We start from the raw sequence: 15440 nt of genomic DNA on the forward strand, positions 1-15440 counted from the left end.
AGAGTCACTTATGGTTTGTCTCCCTCCCAATCCCATCTTGTTTCATTTATTCTTCTCCTACCCACTTAAGCCCCCATGTTGCATCACCACTTCCTCATATCAGGGAGATCATATGATTGTTGTCTTTCTCTGCTTGACTTATTTCGCTAAGCATGATACGCTCTAGTTCCATCCATATTGTCGCAAATGGCAAGATTTCATTTCTTTTGATGGCTGCATAGTATTCCGTTGTGTATATATACCACATCTTCTTGATCCATTCATCTGTTGATGGAAATTTAGGTTCTTTCCATAGTTTGGCTATTGTGGACATAGCTGCTATAAACATTCGGGTGCACGTGCCCCTCTGGATCACTACGTTTGTATCTTTAGGGTAAATACCCAATAGTGCAATTGCTGGGTCATAGGGCAGTTCTATTTTCAACATTTTGAGGAACCTCCATGCTGTTTTCCAGAGTGGCTGCACCAGCTTGCATTCCCACCAACAGTGTAGGAGAGTTCCCCTTTCTCCGCATCCTCGCCAGCATCTGTCATTTCCTGAATTGTTGATTTTAGCCATTCTGACTGGTGTGAGGTGATATCGCATTGTGGTTTTGATTTGTATTTCCCTGATGCCGAGTGATATGGAGCACTTTTTCATGTGTCTGTTGGCCATCTGGATGTCTTCTTTGCAGAAATGTCTGTTCATGTCCTCTGCCCATTTCTTGATTGGATTATTTGTTCTTTGGGTGTTGAGTTTGCTAAGTTCTTTATAGATTCTGGACACTAGTCCTTTATCTGATATGTCGTTTGCAAATATCTTCTCCCATTCTTTCAGTTGTCTTTTGATTTTGTTAACTGTTTCCTTTGCTGTGCAAAAGCTTTTGATCTTGATGAAATCCCAATAGTTCATTTTTGCCCTTGCTTCCATTGCCTTTTGCGTTGTTCCTAGGAAGATGTTGCTGCGGCAGAGGTCGAAGAGGTTGCTGCCTATGTTCTCCTCAAGGATTTTGATGGATTCCTTTCGCACATTGAGGTCCTTCATCCATTTTGAGTCTATTTTTGTGTGTGGTGTAAGGAAATGGTCCAATTTCATTTTTCTGCATGTGGCTGTCCAATTTTCCCAGCACCATTTATTGAAGAGGCTGGAGCTATAGACCAATATCCTTGATGAACACAGATGCGAAAATACTCAACAAAATACTAGCCAATAGGATTCAACAGTACATTAAAAGGATTATTCACCACGACCAAGTGGGATTTATTCCAGGGCTGCAAGGTTGGGTCAACATCCGCAAATCAATCAATGTGATACAACACATCAATAAAAGAAAGAACAAGAACCATATGATACTCTCAATAGATGCTGAAAAAGCATTTGACAAAGTACAGCATCCCTTTCTGATCAAAACTCTTCAAAGTGTACGGATAGAGGGCACATACCTCAATATCATCAAAGCCATCTATGAAAAACCCACCGCAAATATCATTCTCAATGGAGAAAAACTGAAAGCTTTTCCGCTAAGGTCAGGAACACGGCAGGGATGTCCATTATCACCACTGCTATTCAACATAGTACTAGAGGTCCTAGCCTCAGCAATCAAACAACAAAAGGAAATTAAAGGCATCCAAATCGGCAAAGAAGAAGTCAAATTATCACTCTTCACAGATGATATGATACTATATGTGGAAAACCCAAAAGACTCCACTCCAAAACTGCTAGAACCTTATACAGGAATTCAGTAAAGTTTCAGGATATAAAATCAATGCACAGGAATCAGTTGCATTTCTCTACACCAACAGCAAGACAGAAGAAAGAGAAATTAAGGAGTCAATCCCATTTACAATTGCATCCAAAACCATAAGATACCTAGGAATAAACCTAACCAAAGAGACACAGAATCTATACTCAGAAAACTATAAAGTACTCATGAAAGAAATTGAGGAACATTTGTTACTTATAAAATTAAGAAGAAAAAGCTGTTTCTATTTTGAGAAGAGCCTCTTTGAAATGTATAATTAAAAGAAATAAAATGCCTGTAGCGTTAGGCAACTGGAGAGAATGGTCTTGGTGAGGGGGCCCCCTTTCCCATAATCTTAGGAAGTGAGCAGACCCCGTGATGTCCCTGTGTGTGTTCCCCTGCAGTAATACGGCCTCTTATTCTTTCTCTGATCTTATTTTTCTATGTAAAATGTGGTATCAGTGCAATCATTTTTTCTTTCTGGTTTGATTTTCAGGAAGATTTCGACGTCGATCACTTTGTGTCTGACTGTAGGAAGCGTGTCCAGCTGGAGGAACTAAGAGGAGATCTGGAACTCTACTATAAACTTTTAAAACAGCCATGGTCGAGCTCATCAACAAGGATTATGCAGATTTTGTCAACCTTTCCACAAACTTGGTAAACCTGAAATTCACAAGTCCTACACACACACACACACACACACACACACACACATTTTCTCTCTCCTTCATATTTATTAAAAGGGCATATTTTTTAGAAACCTTTCAGTTGATTACCCCACCAACCCCACCAGAAACTTGAAGAAATTACCAATTTCATTAATAAAAGAACTAAACTTTTTGGAATACATTTTTTTTGTTTGTTTTAGTTTTTATTCATTTAAGGTTGCTCTAGTTTGATTATGTTTCAAATTCATTAGTCAACAGTGAAAAGTAAAGGATAATAATACCCAAGGGGTTGTTTTATTAGTTCCTAAGTGATTACCCTGAAGTATTCCTTGATTTAGACTAATTTGTAGGAGTAAATGTCCACCACTCTTACAATGTTTAATTTACTCCCAGGTATATCTGTTAGCCAGAGCTAGGTTGAGGGAACATTGGCCAATATTGATATTTAAAAAGTTTGGTTTTATAAAAATATAAGAATGATTTGCAGGGAGCTTATCAATTGTTTGTAAAAGCTGTTTAGAAATGTTGAATTTTGTTACTTGGCAGAAAAGTCTCCTTGTTGATGCTTCATTTTGTTTTAAATCTGTTTGTCCAGAGAAGCACAGAAAGTTGCAGCTCCGTGGGAATTTCAAGAAGCATTAAAATTAATGATGCACATTTGCTTTTGGGAAATATACCACTAAGATAAATATCCCAATAGGATTAAAAACCTAGAAAATTTTACTTCTGTTTAATTTCTATTTTTCTCAAGGCTTATAATAATGTTTAAGAGAGACGTAGCCCGTCAGACTTTCACATCAGCTGGCTGAGTATCATCAATTACAGACAGAGAACTGTTCACCTTCTGTGAAAATTTTTCACATTCATTTAGAATGTCATCTAAAGGCAAATTGTTCTTAAGGAAACTTTTGTTTCTCATGACTTCCCTTATTTTTATAGTTCCATGTATTTCAACAGATTTTTTTCATATTCTATGAACAACATTAATGGCCAAATACCACTTCTGTTGTTTAGCTAGTTATGTAGCAAAATACGGTTGTGCCAAAAAAATAACTTAAATCTGGTACTGCTTTGATCGTTAAATAGATACGTCACTATTACTCCTTATCGTGATGTGTTTGTGCCAACCTGGTTTTGCCTTTAGGTTGGCATGGACAAAGCCCTCAATGAACTTTCTGTGCCTTTGGGACAGTTACGAGAAGTTCTGGTAAGTCCCCAATTAATGAAAACAGTCTGCTCTCACGCCTGTTGTCCTCGTCGGCTTTTCTCTAAGAATTCTTTTCATCTGTTAGTTTGGTGGTACTGGTGGTTGTATTTTAACGGTTCATGATTATAATATTCACCTTCAGAAGAGTTGTAAATGATTTTGTTTTTGCATATGCTAAAAACCTAAAAAAAACATGTTCGATTTGAAGAAGACATATTCTAAGAGTAGACAACCTTAAAATGTCAGGGGAGAGCAAGCATATTTCCAAATTCAACTTATTAATGCCATTTTGGTCATATGTAAGTGGTTTCTAACTTACGAATGACTTGTATTTTAACAGTTTGTAATCTTGTAAATATATCCCCCACCCCACATAATCTACATGTGTTTAGGTTCCTGGGCTGATCTACAAAAACTGTGTAATCCCTAATGGAACTGAAGGATAATATAAATAAAATGTAATACTTAATAAATGTTACATTTGCATGTTCTCTCAGAAAACTCTCTGTTGTGGGAATGGGACTCCCCACCTCTAAGCCATTGGGAATAGGAACTCCACCTGGGTGAACAGTGGAGGGGCAGTTGTGGCATCACTTCTAACAGAAAACTGTGCTGCCCTGTCTCCCCCCCCGCCCCCCCCGTCTGTGTCTGGTGCCCTGACTTACGGCCTCTGTCCGTTCTGATGCCCTGTCATAAACTTGTCATAAACGACACCATCCTTCCTTGTCTGTCTCCTCTAGCTTGAGTGGCCTCGTGCATCCCTCCCCTAAGACAGTGCCTGCATCCTAGAGAGAATATAAGGAGAACATAATTTAAGGGAAGACACAGTACATGGTTAGAACCAAGAAAAATGCGGAGTAATGGAAATATCAGTGCTGAGAAGCCTAGGGGAGGGGCAGGCAGGAAAGACTTCGTGAAACAGGTAAAAATCTTGAGTTGTGCCTTGAGGTAGCCAATACTTTCCATGGTTTATGTCTCATTTGAATTTTACAAAATCTTGTTAAAGGTACTTTTCCTTGGAATGGAAGGGATTTTCGTGGTCCGCTGCTGGATTCCACACCAGCCGCTGTGGGGCTCTCCCACTGCCTCCTTGGTGTGCCTCTTCCTCCCGGGGCCTCATAGTGGTGTTGTTTCCCAAGCCTAGCCTTCCTTTGGCCTCCCACTCTTCTCTCCCTGGAGGCAGATTTGCTCTACTCACACAGGCTCCCGTCCCACCTCACCCCCTACCATCACCATATCCCCTCCCTTTTCCATGGCCTGTTTTTATGGCCACTTTGGTCCTGCTCAGCCACAGGCCTGACCTGCCTTTCTGGTCCCAACTCTGAAGCTGTTCTGTGAGATTCTCAGACCTCTGATGGATACGACTATATCTGTCTTCATTGTATCCCTGTGGGCTGCCACAATACTGACGTCCAGGAGGTGTTTCATAATGTTGATGGAGTGAATTAATTCACCTTCCTGTGGAATTTTTGTGATATGCTTACTTCATTCTAGTTGTTTCTGTTAACCTTTGTTTTGGCCCTAATTCCCAATTATCTCTTTATTCATTAGCTTCTGGACATGTTTCTCTACCTCTGTGCTCTGCCTTTTTCTGGTCTTCTGTTCTTCATTCTTGATTCCTGGTATTTCCATACCCACATTTCATCATCATGCATCAGTGCTTTGACATTCTCTCGTTCTCCAAAATATGCAGAATCTAAAGACCTCATCTCAGTGAAGTTGGCCCTCCATTCCTATTTTTGCTTCTCTCCAGAAGGAAGCCTGCAGTGCACATGGCTGTGTGCCTGTCTGCCCCTGCCCCTGAGTATGTCTGCACTTACATCTGCCCCCCATCCCCTCCCCACCTCGGCAGCTGTGTACACATGGCTTTCAGAGTCCGATTCGAGCCCCGTCGCATTTCCAGACTCTCCTGTACTTTGCTTCATATTATCTGTTCTCCATTCTAAGCCCCCTCATCCCCATAACTTTCACTGTATATGTGTCATTCTTCTTCTGGCCGTGCGACCCTGCCTTCGTGTCATTATGCCCCCAGATCATGAGTCCCCTCAACAGTAACTATGTCTGGTATATCATGTTTTTTTTGTCTGTTTGTTTTGGTCAATATCTGCATAGTACTGGTGCACAGGTATTAAGTTCTGTGGAATTGAATGAGATGTAGGAACTTGATAATGTGACAAAACAATGTCTGTAATACGTTTTATTTTTTATTCTTTTAAAGACTCTCAGGTCATCAGTCAGTGAAGGAATTCGGGCAGTAGATGAACTAATGTGTAAACAACAGGACATAAGGAAGAAAAAGGTACCCTCCAGTAGATTTCTTATGCTGCATGCCTGTTGAAGCCCTCTCCTCTTTTCTCCACGAACTTGTCAGCACTATTCAGCTTTTTTTCAAAGCTCTCATGCATGTGCATTTTATGCATTACGTCACGTTATCTACCTGAAATAAGAAGACAGAATTTCAGAGGTACCCACACAATCTCAAAATCACCCACTCTTTCCAGAACAAGAAACCGTGATAACTGTTGTCGGTGCAGCGCTTGACAGTTAACGACTGTATAAATTGTCAGCGGCCCTGTAAAGAAAATAGGCCTATATTAGAGACTAGGGGAGAAGTGGGCTTTCCAAAGCAAACTCAGGATTCTGCCGTAGGTTTGTTGTTATTTTCTGATCCTGTGTTCTTTAAGATCTGGTGTTCACTTTAATTTTTTCGATTCCCAGTAGTTAGCATGCGGTGTTGGCTTAGTTTCAGGTGTGTGAGACAGGCAACGGCTCTGTACATCTGAGGGCTCACCCCGGGAGTGTGCCCCTTAGTGCTATCTCCAGTTTCAAGTGTCCCCGATGTCATTCATGATCATAATGATGTAGGGGCACAGCGGGCATTGAGAGTCTGGGCTTCTGACTCTCGCCTGCTGCTCTGTACTATGTTTTCTATGTGTATTATTAGGATATTGTTAAAATCTCAGTGGGGAGAAAGCCTGTTTGAGGGACCTTCTGTTTAATTCGCCTCTGGATCTCCTCACAGCTTTTGTCCAAAGAATGCTTGTCATGCGCTTCCAGACAAAACAGTAAGCTTTATGAGAGCAGGGTGTATTTCTTGCTTTATTTTCTTGTGTCCCCCTCCCCCCCCACCCCCCGTCGGAATGAATGTCGAGCTCCCAGGGGTGTTCAGTAACTATTTATTGAATGGATGACTTTGTATTTTTTTGTTCTTTAAGGATGAGAGTTTTCATAATGTCCCTCAACCTCTTTGATAATATTTGTAGTGTAAAAGGTCTTTAATGATTTGGTGCTTGGCCATATAGGTATATGCACATGTAAACTGAGAGGGTCAGTACGATCGGAAGCCAAAGTTAAAACATGAATAAAGGGCCATAAGAAAACAAATGGAGGGGCGCCTGGTGGCTCAGTTGGTTAAACGTCCGACTCTTGATTTTGGCTCAGGTCATGATCTCAGGGTCATGAGATTGAGCCCCGCATTGAGCTCTATGCTCAGCAGGATGTCTACTCGAGATTCTCTCTCTCCCTCTGCCCTTCCCCTGCACGCGCACATGCAGTCTCTCTCTCTCTCAAATAAACAAATCTTTTTAAAGAAATAGGAAAGAAATGCCCATAGAAAGATTCAGGATGGGGAAAAGAAGAAATAAGAGTATAGAATATGATAAAGCAAAGTCTAGGGTTTTTTTTTTTCTCTATAAACTTGCAATAGAATATGGAAGTATGCTTATTCTAGAACTAAGATTTGCATTCTTGAGAATTCTGTGTTTCATAGAAATATTCAAAATATAGCATGCCCTATATATTTGAAGTTAACTTTTGGTCTTATATTTTCCTGCATTTAGCATGGGAAATAAAGATGATTAAGAGTAAAGATGGTGAAGTTTTTGTTTGCTTAATTTTTATTTTTATAGATGTGTTAGTTGAGGCTTATACAAGTTATTTGATCAGTTGAAAAGATTGAAAAAATCTTAAATTCACAAAGTTCTAAAGAAAACTCTGCACTAGAAGCAAGCAGGTAAGCATTTTTTTTTTAACTAAGTAGCACATGAATTAATACTTCACATCCAGTCTAATTAGGCGGGGACGGCTTAGTTAGAATTCATTTCTGAACAAGAAGAAAATCCAGGTTTGTGGCTAGAATGTAGCTCCAGGAGAGTGGAGAGCATGAAATGGTGAAATCTATAACACGTTCCTATAAACCCTTTGGTTATAGACCACAGTTCCAACACGTCATTATGCTTGCAGTGGAAAAGTATATTTGGAACCACCTTCCCTGAGGACTAGCAAAGTCCTGTTGATCTTTAAGGCATACCTACCATTTATCTTGGTTTTTCTCCATCTCATTTTTTTTCCTAGACATGCCCAGAGTATTACCATTGATGTATTTTGCACCAGCATTATATTATTATGAAACAGTATAGGGCACATCCAGTTGAAATTTACAAACAGGAAAGAAAAAGCTTATGAAATAGGAAAAAGATGATGGCTCTCTTTGTTATACTGTGATTGTCTTGTTCCCTTCCTGGTGTGAATTTTCAATCAGCCAGGGTAGATGAGTGACTCAGAAAATGAGTAGTTAGGTCCTGTCAGCACCGTGAGACACACAGTGGTGCAGTGGGAGTAGCCCGGGCTGGTTCTGCACATACCAGCTGGGCTGCCTGCGTCAAGGTCGCCTGTTGCCCTGCATGCCCTGCGTGCTCTGTTGTGTGAGGCTAACAGTCCCTCCCCCTGCAGGCGGAGTTAGGTTTCTAAATTTTAGGAATTAAGGTTTTAGATTTGGAAGGAACTTGAGAGACCATATGCTCCACATGTCTCATGATGGAGATTAAGAACGGACACATCCCAAAGGAAGCGATTCTCTGGTCCTAGGTCTCTAGGTCTCTAGGACCTTCACATCAAGGCATTCAACTAAGTGGTCAGCCTCCACTGTGCTTGTGTCTCTAGCTCGTTGCACTCGTGCTTCTGCCCCGGTTTGTCCACACTTAGCAGACAGTCTGTACGCGGCCCTTCTGCTGCCCGTGTGTCTCCAGCGGCTCTGCTTTGCTGCGGCCCTTGGCAGCACCTACAGCCCCTCCAGCCATGTCCACATTCGGCCCCTGGGGAGCTGGCCCTCCAGTGTTTTTCTCGTCTTTGCTGTTGCTGCTGTGCTCCTCGGATAGAAACACCTCAGTGAGCTCTGTGTCTACAATCCTGTCCCTTTGCAGCACTGTCCTTGATAAACAGCCATTGTGCACTTTCTTGCTCAGAATTACCTTGGAGGACTTTTTTCTCCAGAAGAGCAGCTCTGAGCTCTGGAGTCAGGAAAGCCAGAGCAGCATCAGTGCATGGTAAATCCATCTTGCTCTGCTAGGCCCAGAAATGCGGAGATAAGGATAAATAGGAAATGCGCATGGGATCAGTCAGTAGAGGTTGGGATTAGGCTTCTGCATTGGTCATGCCCAGCGCCTGCCTTCCCTCCACACCAGTTCTGATGCTCTGGGACGGGGCACACCGTGGCAGGTCTCCAGACATTTTTGGGTTTCCTTACAGTGTGTTTCCTCACTACCTGACTGCCCATCCTCAGATGTGGGATGCCTCATAGAGCCCAGCAGGGGCTTTGGGGCCTTTGTTGTGTGGTTTTTTTTTTTTTATTTCACTGTTCGGCTTCCTTTTGAATGGGGTTGACGCTTTCTAATGTGGGGGGCAAGAGGGAAGTGTATCCAGTCCACTTGATGGCAGATGCACTGTGAGTGATTTCTCACCAGCTCCCAGAGCACCGAGCTTGCTCTTTCTGCCGTTGGGTAAATGTAAAACTTGGAGTCCGCTGCTCTGAGCGATTTCCCAGGTTGCTGCTAGGCGGTCAGTTTTAGCTGATTGAGGAGACAGCAGTAGTTGGTACTGGGGAGGTACTTGGGAGGGAGAATGAGGCAGGCAGAGAAGAGGGGGATTCGTGTATGAACGGTAGGACAGGGAAGAGAGGAGGGGGTTAGAGAATGGGAGAAGAAGGGCACGAATGGGAGAGCCCAAGGAACGTGGTGGAAACATGCAGCTGTACCCACACTGACCTAAAATAGCTCCATCCCCTTGCCTGGTCCCTGTGGCCCCGGCCAAACTGTGTCAGTGGCTTCTATGACCTCCCTGCTCCTCACCCCTCGCACCTGGGGCCTGCTGCACAGACAGTTTGTCCTGAAAATTGATGGCGTGCAGGTGCAGGTGCCTGAGGGCTGTAAGGCATGGGGGGCGGTGGGGGTGGCAGGTTTTAACTTTGGGAATTACACTTCTCTAATTGTCTCTACTAGCCCTCTCTGGACTAGACAGATTTTGGAGAGAATTGCCACAGAATTTAACCAGTTACACTTTCATGCTGTTCAGAGCAAAGGCATGCCTCTTCTGGACAAAGTAAGACCAGTAAGTGTTGGTTTCGATTTTCAATTTGCTGTTTGCGAATTTCCTGGATGATTTTGCTTTGACCTAGCATTGCCCCTGATAATTGCTACTCTACAGGATTTTGAAGCTAGCTTTGAATTTTTTTTTTTCAGTATCTCCTGCTTGGGACCCTTCTTCCATTATGTCACACTAGATAGATTTTGTGTAAAGACACAAGCGTAGTCTCCAAACTATGCAAGTAAAATTAATTCTGAATTTCATGTAACTTGACACATCATATGATGTAGTCAGACTTTATTTATCCAAAGCCCTTGACTGGGTTTAAATGCACGTTTGTCAGATTTACTCCGTAGCTTAAGAGGCAAATAACTTTTTGTCGTTCCATAATTGTCTAAACTTCACTTTGATGAAGCCGACTTGCTTTCAAAGAAATCATAGGGAGGGGACGCCTCAGTGGCTCAGTCAGTTAAGCCACTGCCTCTGGCTTAGGTCATGATCCCAGGGTCCTGGGATCGAGTCCCACCTTGGGCTCCTTGCTTGGCAGGAAGCCTGCTTCTCTTTCTGCCTATGCCTCCTTATGTGCTTGTGCTCTCTCTCGACAAATAAATAAATAAAAACCTTTAAAAAAGAAAGAAAGAAAGAAAGCAATCATGGGGAGAAAGAGATTCATTGTTATTCTCTAGGAAATGTTGGGATTTTAATCTTACATATATTCTGGTAGAATTAGAGGCTCGATTTATATATATATAACACATATGTATATAAATTATACACATATATTTGAGCTTTTAGAACTGTTGTGCCTGGACCTTCTTTCCTGGTCTCTCTGTTCTTGCAGCGTATAGCCCACATTACGGCCATGCTGCAGCAGTCCCTGGGAGGCCTGTTGCTAGAAGGGCTTCAGACTTCCAATGTGGACATCATACGGCACTGCCTCTGGACTTAAGCTACATTTGACAAGACACGGGATGCAGAGGCGTTAGTTGGTCAAGTACTGGTGAAACCGTACATGGATGAGGTTTGTGCCCCCATGCACCTCATTCCACAAACACAGAGCATCTAATCTGGCTTCGTTTCTTGACTGGGTGCGAGAGAGCTCAGGGCTCTTCCTTGAAGATGCTCTTAGTTCCTGCTCTTCTGGATGTAAGAAAAGGTTGGTCCCGCTTGGAGCCCATCAGCATGGCAGGAATCAGACATGCGCTCTTGTCTCTTCCAGTGATGCCATAACTCAGGGATCATCTTAATTTAGTAGGGGTGAGGGACTTGCCTAGGAAGAAGGTACGGATCAGAACATTTTCAGGTCAATTTCCATTTCCATAAGTTATACGTTAATGAAGTTGCCGAAAAGCGTGACCCCACCAAGGCGCCCGTGCCCACTGGAGGAGATGGAAGACAGCTCTGTGCGCAGGGAAAGTCTGTGAGGGGAGGCGTCTTCGCAGAATTGATGTGGCTTAAGTCTTGAAGACCATGGGGGAGTTTGCCAGGCTAGGAAGGTGGGAGGGAGGGAATATTCAAAGATAAAGGGCTTTGAAGGGCAAGTTAATGGGGTAGTACCTTAAGTCCGGAACTTGGTTACCCAGTGTTCTTGACCTATAAGGATACAGTTAAATACAGGGAGTCAGTGTATCCTGCCTCTGAGCGGCCGGAGTATGGGCTGCACCATGTGAGACCGCCAGCAATCAGCAGCTTCCAACTTAGAGAGTGTTGGTTTCATCTAGTTCAGGCTTACAGAAGTCATGAAGCCAGTCTCAGCGTTTGAGGGCTTTCTTCCAGTCACCTGCCAGTGCGAGTGCTCTTTCTGTCCAGTAAGTATAAAGCTACCCACCATGACTTCAGGATGAAAGGCTTCCAGTTTTAAAACGAGACAGTATCCCAGTGATAGAAGTGAAATTGAAGGATTAATTTCAGTAATCTTCTCAGCTTCATTAAGACTACTAAAAGTAAATGATCTGTCAGTTCTTTGTATGTATCCTATTATAGTTCATAGCTCTCTCTGTGGGGGTGAAAAAGATCACATTATTCTTTGTCACTAAATGAAAATATTTTAGTTATTTAATTTATGCCCTTTTCATTGAACTGAATCTAATATGCTAAATTAGGGAAGTACTTTACGTTTCCGTGTCGTTAAGTGAACTGTGGCCACATTTGTATTTTAAGTTTTTATGATTGTCATTCACCTCCTGCAACTCAGCCTCACCAAAAAAAAATAAAATACTAAAGCAAAATAAGATGTGTTTTCTTCCATCACTTTCCATTTCAGCCCTTTCCCTGTTCTGGAGACGGTAGAGGATAAGGCCAGGGTGAAGATGGTACAGAGCTGTTGTCTGCAGATACAGTATTTCGCTTTTAAGCTCAGAAGCAGATAAGTGTGTGTGATGTTTTAGCTTCAGGCCAGTCTCTGTCCCTCAGCCTCTGTGTCCCCCAGGGTTGGAGCAGTATTCCCAAATCCCGGGACCTAGATTTTCATGCCGTTGTTACTTACTTCCTGTTTAGAAAGCATACTGAGTGGGGAGGAGGAAGGACGAAGTGCATTTGTAAGGTTTACTCGATTCTTTTCTCTGTAGTGTATAGTTCATACTTCTCTTTTAGGTGCTTTAAAAACAAACAAAAACACAAACAAACAAACAAATAAATAAAAATAAAACGCTCTTCCGGGCGCCTGGGTGGCTCAGTGGGTTAAGCCGCTGCTTTCGGCTCAGGTCATGATCTCAGGGTCCTGGGATCGAGTCCCACATCGGGCTCTCTGCTAAGCAGGGAGCCTGCTTCCCTCTCTCTCTCTCTCTGCCTGCCTCTCCATCTACTTGTGATTTCTCTCTGTCAAATAAATAAATAAAATCTTAAAAAAAAAAACGCTCTTCCTTCTGCTAGGTGATTGTAGAGCAGATCGTTGAGTCTCATCCGGACGGCCTGAAGATCATGTATGCTAATAAGCTCCTGGAGTTCGTTCCTCACCACTGCCGCCTTCTTCGAGAGGTCACAGGAGGAGCCATCTCAAGGTGTCGTAAAATGCTGTGTATGCACCTGAGCTCAGTTTAGTGACCACCTGTCACCTCCTCATGTGCCGTTGATCCCTGGCTGTCCTGTCTGACCCGGGAACGTGTGCTCTTCCCTATTTGTTACCAGTGCTGTGAGGCAGGTGTCGCTTGCCTGGGTTTACAGGGAAGGAAATGAAGAGTGGGGACGAATCTCAACGGTGACATTTGTGTGACTCCAGAGCCTCTGCTTTTCTCTTGTCTATACTTTCTCCTTAACCAGGTTCAAAATCAGAATTGGTTTCCTTCCATTATTGTGATGTCATCATCAGTCTAGAAATACCAATTCATTTTAATTCAACACGTTTTATACTGATGGCAATTAAAATCATGTTCGGATTTTCCTCCCTCTCTTATTTCATTTCCATGGCTTTCCAGTTCTGCTTCATGAATATCCCATTACCTTCCACCATCTCCATCATCCCAGTCCAGACCTTTGTCGCCTTTTGTTCGAGGGTAGCGGGCTCTCCCCACCTGGTCTCCCAGCTCCACCTGTCCCTCTTCATTGCAGCCCTCAGCTGTCCCACCTGCCCAGAGCTCTGCAGCCTTCCTGAGTTGCTCGTGGCTTCTCATCGCCCACAGAGGAGCATCCAGTCTTCCTGCGCAACCTGTGACCCTTGGTGCTTGAGTCCTACTGGTTCTCCACTGTAGAACTTTTTACTGTGGAACTTTCCCCCATACCACTATGGTTCCTGGCCAGACAGGAGCGCTTGACCTTCCCTAAACACCTGATACAGAAGATCCCTGACTTCACCTTGGTTCAGTTTATGGTTTTTTGACTTTTTATAATAGTGCAGAAATGATATGCATTTAGTTTGGATCTTTTCCCAGGCTGGCGATCTACAGTAGGGTCCTCTTTTGTAATGCTGGGCAGGGGCAGCGAGCACAGCCCCCAGGCAAACCATGTGATCACGAGGGTCAGCAACCAACACACTTGAACCGTCCTGTTCTGGCTTTCAGTGCACTGTTCAGTAAGTTACATGAGATACCAGACATTTTATTGTGAAATAGGCTTTGTGTTAGAGGATTTTGCCCAATTGTGCAATAATGTAAGTTTCTCAACACATTTAAGTTAGGCAGGGCTAAGCTCTGATGTTCAGTCGCTTAGGTGTTTTCCATGCATTTTCAACTAAAGAGATTTCCAGCTGAACAATGGGTTTATTAGAAGCCGAGGCCGTCATAAGCCGAGGAACATCTGTCTATACTGTGCGCCTCTGTGTTTTCCTTCATTGTTTCCTGTCTCATATCCCTTTGTCTTTCTGTTGATCTGTCACTCCACATGAAGCTCCAGTCAAATACAACTTCTTTTTTTTTAAGTTATTTATTTATTTACTTATTAGAGAAAGCATAAGCAGAGGGGGAGGCAAAGAGTGAAGCAGGCTCCCCACTGAGCAGGGAGCCCAATGTGGGACTCGATCCCAGGACCCTGAGATCATGAACTGAGCCACCCAAGCGCCCCCAGGCTATGGTTATTTCAAGAAAAAGTCCTATTTGTGAATTCTTCATCTAGTGAAGATGAATTAAAATCAGAAAGTCAACTCTGCCACCTTTAAAAACCCAGGAACAAAAAAAAATTCCACGACCAGGTATAACCCTATCCACAATAAATCACTTTCAATCCAGTCCTGAAAACTAATACAGAGTAGGAAGAAATCATTACAGAAAAATTTTGTTTCCATTAATCAAGCTGGAAAATAACGGGCCTTACACGAATGCCCTTAAGGAAGACAGTTCTTATAGTTTTATGTTGATGGAAACTAACATTACATTCGAAATGCATGTTAAAAGCATGACTGTAGACTAACTACCACTTTCAGTCATCAGAAGATGAAAAATGGTCAAGAGTCACCCAAACTGAATCCTGGTTCCTCCTGGAAAATGTGTTCCTAAATATTTTCCCCTTGAACTACTGTGCTCTTTCTGTATCTTACACAGCAGACACTGCGATGCACAAACACATCCAGAAGGCCTTTGAGGGCTGACAGCCTGCTGGAACAATGAGGAATTCACCCGGGTTTCTGCCTTTCTGCCGGGCCCAGAAAGTTCTGTGTAACCCAGGTGACGTGTCATGAGAATACAAGTGTGCCTCACACCGTACGTATCACCTCCTCAGGGTAGACACCAAAATCCATGTTTGTATATAAAAATCCGAGATGTGTACAGAAATCAAGAGTGATTCTTTCATCTTGAAAGAAAAACACACTGTTGCGTTGCCACATGCCTCGTTTCTCCTCAAGTGACTGCAGGAAGTAGGGATTGCAGTCTGAAGTCTCAGAAAGAAAAATTAGAGTAAGGGCAACACCCGAAGTTTACTCCTGAAAATACTTGGAGAACGACTGTGACCAATAAACCAGGGCTTAGTTCATGAGACTATGTCAATGAGTTTATACCATCCCATGTCCTGGTCAAACCCTCATGTCTGGGAGATGGAGGGACATCTTCATCTTCC

At 43.0% G+C, this 15440-nt stretch overlaps 1 protein-coding gene across 1 annotated transcript in view; it reads left to right on the forward strand.

Moving 5' to 3' along the window:
* LOC309858022 (conserved oligomeric Golgi complex subunit 2-like) overlaps window positions 1–13708 on the forward strand; it is a 34640-nt gene extending 20932 nt beyond the window's left edge. The window contains exons 3-7 of the mRNA XM_082750703.1: window positions 2218–2378; window positions 3534–3596; window positions 5815–5895; window positions 12828–12955; window positions 13503–13708. Of these exons, the coding sequence (XP_082606829.1) occupies window positions 2322–2378; window positions 3534–3596; window positions 5815–5895; window positions 12828–12955; window positions 13503–13545 (372 nt within the window). The 5' untranslated portion in view covers window positions 2218–2321 and the 3' untranslated portion in view covers window positions 13546–13708. The remainder of the gene's footprint in view (window positions 1–2217; window positions 2379–3533; window positions 3597–5814; window positions 5896–12827; window positions 12956–13502) is intronic.
* The last annotated feature ends 1732 nt before the right edge of the window (window positions 13709–15440 follow it).

This window comes from Mustela nivalis, assembly GCF_964662115.1.
Source record: "Mustela nivalis genome assembly, contig: HAP1_SCAFFOLD_1743, whole genome shotgun sequence".
NCBI classification, from domain to species: domain Eukaryota; kingdom Metazoa; phylum Chordata; class Mammalia; order Carnivora; family Mustelidae; genus Mustela; species Mustela nivalis.